Source organism: Arachis ipaensis, chromosome B03, assembly GCF_000816755.2.
Source record: "Arachis ipaensis cultivar K30076 chromosome B03, Araip1.1, whole genome shotgun sequence".
NCBI lineage: Eukaryota > Viridiplantae > Streptophyta > Magnoliopsida > Fabales > Fabaceae > Arachis > Arachis ipaensis.
This window is the reverse complement of record NC_029787.2, coordinates 112621468-112628139: the sequence shown is the minus strand read 5'-3', so window position 1 is coordinate 112628139 and position 6672 is coordinate 112621468. Positions and strand designations below refer to the sequence as shown.

General features: G+C 34.8%; 1 protein-coding gene and 1 pseudogene across 1 annotated transcript; both read left to right on the top strand.

Moving 5' to 3' along the window:
* On the top strand, positions 275 to 3254 carry LOC107633583 (glutathione S-transferase T3-like). Its single transcript, XM_016337194.1, has 3 exons — positions 275 to 351; positions 2163 to 2454; positions 2514 to 3254. Exons 1-3 carry the CDS (start codon positions 275 to 277, stop codon positions 3252 to 3254), a joined length of 1110 nt encoding a protein of 369 aa, XP_016192680.1.
* LOC107633584 lies at positions 3506 to 4988 on the top strand (annotated as a pseudogene).

Sequence of the window (6672 nt, the reverse complement as noted above, 5' to 3'; positions counted from 1 at the left end):
AGCATTAGCATTGCTAAGTTCATCTAAAAATGTCGGTATTATCCATTACCGGTAGATTTCTAGCTTAGTTATTATATTACTAAATATATATCAACATTAATCACAACAAAAAAAATAATAATATAATATTCAAAATAAAATAATAATATATAAATATTATATTAATATAATTTTTTTCTCGAAATTCGGGACCAGATCGTCACATAGAGACTAATCACGGGAATAAAATTTTGAAATTTGGACCCGAAGTGGCTCAAAAACGCAACTTTTCGCGATGTATCTGCTTAGATCAGGAGAGGTGTCTGGTGCAGTCAAGTTGCTGACTCAGGAGCTTGATGACACAGCACCTGCGTAGTGAAGGTACTTATATGCACTAAAATTGCTAAAAATTCCATAAAAAATCCGTTTGATCCCGAAATAGCGCCGTTTCTTCGAGGCTAGGCCGTTACAACGGTCAGCGGTGGTGATGGTGAGATCGTGTTGTCAGTGCATGGTTCAGCCGCCATTCAGCGTTTCTGAGAGGATAGGGCGAGAGGATGAGGTTTGAGGGACTTCAGAGTTCAGACTTGATTGGGGATTCAGGATTTGTGATAGTAACGGCTAGGGTTTCCTACATTTCCTCATATGGTACATATATTAAAGGATATTCTAGTTTTTTTACATATAAGGGAGTTAAACGGGTCTTCACGGGGTGGGGGCCTCTATCCCTATCCCGCCCCATTTATTATACGGGGCACTGTCCCCATTCCTGCGAGTAAAAAATTCTCTCCATATCTGCTCCTCGGCGGATAAATTCCCACGGATACCCGTTCCACCGGGAGTTTTTGTCATCCCTACATGCAGCTATAATAATAATAATAATAATATACCTTAATTACTTAACTAACTAAGAATAAAGAATGATTAATTATTATATCCAAAAAATTTCAAAATGTTCAGTACAATACAATAAAAAAAATATTAATTAAACCTTTAACTAACAACACACAACAACAAATCGTTAATCCTTAATTAAATATCTAAATAATATATTTATAACAACAATTAATTCAATAATTATTCAAAAAACTTTTAGAATGATTAAGATAATTAACAATGTAAAATTTTGGACGATTAACTTCTTTTATTTTAAGTCTCCTAAACATTGTTGATATTTTAGTGGTGTCTGATTGTTCTTTTTCGCAGGAGTTTGATGAACAATAAAAAAAGAAAAGAAAAAAATGGGATTGGAGTGAGTTCCGGAGTGAGTGAGCTGAGAGTGAGAGTGAAATGAATGGGTGTGAAGAGAGTTTCAAAAGTAAAAAAGAGGGGCCTGAGTCAACAAGAAGCTGAGGCAAACTGTATGCACGACGCGTGGTATCCGGTATGCAAATTGAACGGTTCGATTTGTGTACCTATCGATTTGTATAATCAGACAGTTTATTATTATCGGTCCAATTTCTTCAACACAGTCATCACAAAACGGTCAATCTTTCTACCCCAATAATAATACTATACACCATTCCTACCCTAATATCAAAATTAAAAAAATACATCATCACTGAGAATAGGTAGAATATTCAGACAAGATTCCTTAGAGCATCTCCAACGGACAAAATTTTGGAGCCCTCCTACTGTTTTGTCAGAGAGAAAAGAGAGATGGAGCGTTGGAGAGGAACTCACTTGAGTTCTTTTACGCATTTTAAAACGAGGGAGTCCCTCTAAATGGAGACTCCCATTAGCCAATCTACACTTGTCAAATGGCAAGTTAGGTAAAAAATAAATAATTATATAAAATATTAATTAATTAAATAATTATGTTAATTAATTAAATAATTATATTATATAATTAAATAATAATTAATTTAATAATAATTATAATGACTAATTAACTATTTCTTCAATTACTTACTAAACTTTCCTCAAATTTCAAATACCCAACAATCTCAAACCTCAAACTCTCAAGTTCCAAATCAAAACTTCATACTACCAAATACATTTCAAAATCCAAATCCACAAAATCTTTCTAATTTCAATTTTCAAGCTCCTTATAATAATCAATTTCCTATATTCCAACTGCAAAATCAAAATTCACAAACACCCCATTTTCTATTTTCATCCATATTTAACCCCTCTATCAAAAATGTTACTCCAACTTTCTTGCCGTTTTCAACTCAATTTAGTACATCAAGACATAACTCATCTGGTGTTGGTGGCTCTTCTAACCCATCCTCTCAGACTCCTATACAATCTAGTCCAAATTCGCAATATTCAGATTTTGCCAACCCTCGTGGATTAGATGCTATCAACCTCAATGATGATGATATTGAAGATCGGAGGCAAGATAGTATTCAACACTGGCATTGGAAAGAGGATGAGATGCTGATCAGTGCATGGTTAAATGTTTCAACTGACCCTATAATTGGTACCGATCAAAAGAGGGAAATATTTTGGAGTCGAATTCATAGCTACTGTGTAGAATTTTGCTCCGACATGACAAGGGGGTAGTTGTATGTAAGAAACGATGATATAAGATCAACAAGGCTGTTGCACAATTTGCTGGTTGCTACGATCAAGCTAGTCGAAACATAAGGAGTGGTTCGAACGCTGATGATATAAAGGAGTTGGCTTATAAACTTTATTCCACAAATTATGGTAAAAAATTCACTTTTGAGAGGCATTGGAACATGCTTCGGTTGGAGCAAAAATGGAGAAGCCAACTACCTACACAGAGTGGCGGCTCAAAGAGAACCAAGGTTAGTGCAACTGGAGCATACTCATCCTCATCAAACCCAGAAACACCATTGGCTGATGAACCCGGTGTGGACTCTCCCGTTTGCCCACAAGGATCAAAGAAGAGCAAGCGAAAAGGTAACGGAAAAGCACAAATGTCTGAAGATTTTAGCGAAAGAAAATCATCGGTTGTCAAAAAATTATCTCTCATGGAAGATTTTAAGAATGTTAGAGAAAGAGAACTAATGGATAGGGAAAAAGAAAGAGAAGAGGAAAAGGAACATAGAGCAAAGATTATGGCAATCAAAGAGAAGGAGTTACAAATTCAAGCGGCAATAAAAGAACAAGAATTACAAACTCAGAGGTATATTAAAGAAATGGAGATAAAAGCAAAAGAAATGGAGATGGAAAGGATGGCCAAGGAAAGGGAAAGGGAGATGGATATGCAAATACTTAATGCTGACACGTCTACAATGAGTGAAAAACGACGAGCTCTTCATGAGATTGCATGTGAGAAAATAATCGCCAAGTGGTTTACTTAATGGTTCCTTGTATTCGTTGAGTTATGTAGTATGTTCTTATTTTTATTGCGTATTACTGGTATGTGATGTAGTTTGTTTTATTTATTTCTGATGTAAGTTTTTAAATTAGTCAATATTATTGTGCCCTTATTGTTCATGAAAGTGACTGTTGCAAAACTAGCCGTTGCAAAACTAGCCGTTGCAAAACTAGCCGTTACAAAAGTAGCCGTTAACTAGCCATTGCAAAAATAGCCGTTACAAAACTAGCCGTTAAGGTACTTATTGCAGACACACTTATAAATATCAACTATCAATGACTCCGCAACTCCACTTCAACTCTTGTTTCTCACCTCGAAAGAGAACTAAAAATTACATTTCTAGATATGGCTAGAAATTTTGATGATATGTTTAATGAGGCTTTGTATGGCAAAAGAAGACGGCAAGATAACACACTCATAGATAATTGGATCGATGAGTATTTACTCGAAGATTCAGAAGAAGAAGATATCGATAGAAGCTCTATCCCAATTACTCGTAGATGGATCAACAGAGATCGAGAAGCAGGACATGATTGCCTTTTCCAAGATTACTTTGAAGATGAACCGGTGTATAATGCTGACATTTTTCGACGGAGATTTCAAATGAGAAGACATGTGTTCCTTCGGATAGTAGACGCTCTCTCAAACGTCTATCCGTATTTCCAACAGAGGGTTGATGCAATTGGAAGAAGAGGCTTGTCGCCACTCCAAAAATGTACCGTTGCGATACGGATGTTAGCATATGGCGTAGCAGCTGATGCTGTTGATGACTATGTGCGCATAGGCGAGAGCACTACAATTGAATGCTTAGAAAAATTTGTTGAAAGTGTCATTTCGGTGTTTGAGGATGAATACTTGCGAAAACCCAATCCAAATGACGTACAACGCCTGCTACAAATGGCGGAGGATCGTGGCTTCCCTGGCATGTTGGGTAGCATTGACTGCATGCATTGGCAATGAAAAAATTGTCTAAAGGCGTGGAAATGTATGTACATGAGTGGTTATCGTGGGGTTGCAACCATAGTACTTGAGGTTGTAGCATCTTCAGACCTTTGGATATGGTATGCGTTCTTTGGAGTTTCTGGTTCAAATAACGATATCAACGTGTTAGATCGTTCTCCAGTGTTTGATGATATTCTAAATGACCATGCTCCAGAGGTAAATTATACTATTAATGGTAATAATTATACAATGGGATACTATTTAGCAGATAGTATTTATCCTGAATGGGCCACATTTGTCAAATCAATCTCAAATCCACAAGGAGAGAAACGCAAGTTATTTGCACAATACCAAGAAGGGCAAAGAAAAGATGTGGAACGAGCATTCGGAGTGTTGCAAGCACGCTTTGCAATTATACGTGGTCCAGCTCGTTTTTGGGAAAAGAAGAAGCTTGCCAACATAATGAGAGCTTGTATTATATTGCATAATATGATTGTTGAGGATGAAAGAGACACTTATGCAGGAAATTTTGCTCAAGGCTTAGAGTATGATGATGTTGAAAATGGCTTATCACAACCTCAGCTGGGAGAAGAAGATTTTGCACCATACCATCAATTTCTCCAAAGAAATGCCCAAATTCGAAATAGGCAGCAGCATAGACAATTGAAAGAGGACTTGATTGAACACATATGGCAATTTCACAATACTTGTCGTCAACTATAGAGTTTAATTATGTTTTTCTTTGTATTAAGTAATTTTACAAATTAGTGTAATCCCGAATTATATATTGTGTATTATTGTTATATATGAATTTAGTTAATATTAATATCTTTTAATAGTGAATTATTTTTAAATTTAAATATTTAAATTACATTGTTAAAAAATTGATTACATTAATTTCAAGTATTTTAATTAATTAATTAAGTGGGATCACAATAGAGATTAAAGTTAGTTCTTCTTAATGGAGAAGAGAGAGATACTGTGAATTCCTATTTATTATTTATGACGCAAAGTTATTTTTTATGATAAGTAAACCATAAACAATTGAGATGAGTTCCCTACTGGTCTTATAGGCGTCAAGTTTATAAGAATATAAGTCATCAAAATTCGTCATCAATAGCAAATAAGATGAAGTAAAAGAAGGGCGCAACACGTGCGTGGCGGTGCAGGCGTCTCAGACTGCAGTGTCGCCAATAGACAATTCAAAGGTAAGTCCAAAAAGCTTGAAATTTTGTTCGTTTTCTTTTGCAGTGGGACCCGCAACGAGTGTGATCTTATCCTAACGGGAGAGCTTCCCATTTCCAACATAATAAAAGCCTTAGTGGAGAAGGGTAAACTTTTTGGTGTATAAATAGTGGCATCGTTGGAAGAGAGAAAAATTGAAGAAACAAGGGAAGTGGGAAGAATGAGTGGGAAGGGCGGCTATAGTGATGAGAAAGTGTCGTCGGGTGCATCAGGGGAAGGTGCAGGTGCAGGTGCAGGGCAGCGTAAAATACATCCTCCCGGTTCATTCAGCAACTTTCCGGCATCCCGATCAAAAGTGAAGCATAGTATCATTAGAGATATGTTCAAGGGCTCTCATGGATCCTCCCACAACCACAAGAATTCTTGATAATAATGATTTTAATTCATGTTTGTTATGTATACATGTACCCACCCCCTTAATTTCCTCATAGAAACCCACCTAATTGTTTCACATACATGTCCATTGTCTAGCAGAAGGTGCCTTTTATTTTCTAAATCAGATATTACTTTCTATTTTCCTTTTTGTGGTTCTTTTATTTTCTCTTTATAAATAATAAAATGTGCCGTCGTGCTTGACCTTCCTACGCTGCAAATTTATGATACATATATACAGCTTACGTCCCCCAACGAATTTTATTTTCGTGACTATCCACCCTCCCAAAAACGAATTTGAGACTCTTATTTTTGTTTCTAGAAACGTTATTACGTATTAATTTTTAAATTTTTGTTTTATACCAATATTAGTTAATTTTTTTTTATACACTAAAACCGTTGATTTCCTAACATTCATTTTTGTTTTTATCCCTGAAGACTTGAAGAGTGTCATACTCATACTCAACAGTCAACAATACTAACATTTTTCTTTTATTTATGTTATACAAATACTTATATCTTAATCTTAGTAGAAAGTTATTGTTGGAGAAAAGTTATTATTATGACTAAATAAGTAAATATAGTCATTCTATGCTCACTTATTTTTATTAATAACTGAAAAATTACCTTTTAATATTGGTAAAGAAAAAATGCGGGTAAACAAATATTTTAGCATCTAAATTTTTAAAGTTATTTTTTTAATTAACATAATGTTTTTTCAAAAATTGACACATAAATTTTCCAGAAAATAATAATTTTTTTTATAAAAAGTAAAAAATAATCTATAAATATTAAATAATAGAACATACGAAGAAAAAATAAGAAGAAAGAAGTAGGAAAAA

Bases quoted from the DNA above. Each gene is read 5' to 3' on its own strand.
- LOC107633583 (XM_016337194.1), top strand. From the start codon at position 275: ATGTATCTGCTTAGATCAGGAGAGGTGTCTGGTGCAGTCAAGTTGCTG. The intron at 352-2,162 runs GTAGTGAAGGTA...AACTCAATTTAG, and splicing joins CTTGATGACACAGCACCTGC to TACATCAAGACATAACTCAT. The intron at 2,455-2,513 runs GTAGAATTTTGC...CGATGATATAAG, and splicing joins GTCGAATTCATAGCTACTGT to ATCAACAAGGCTGTTGCACA.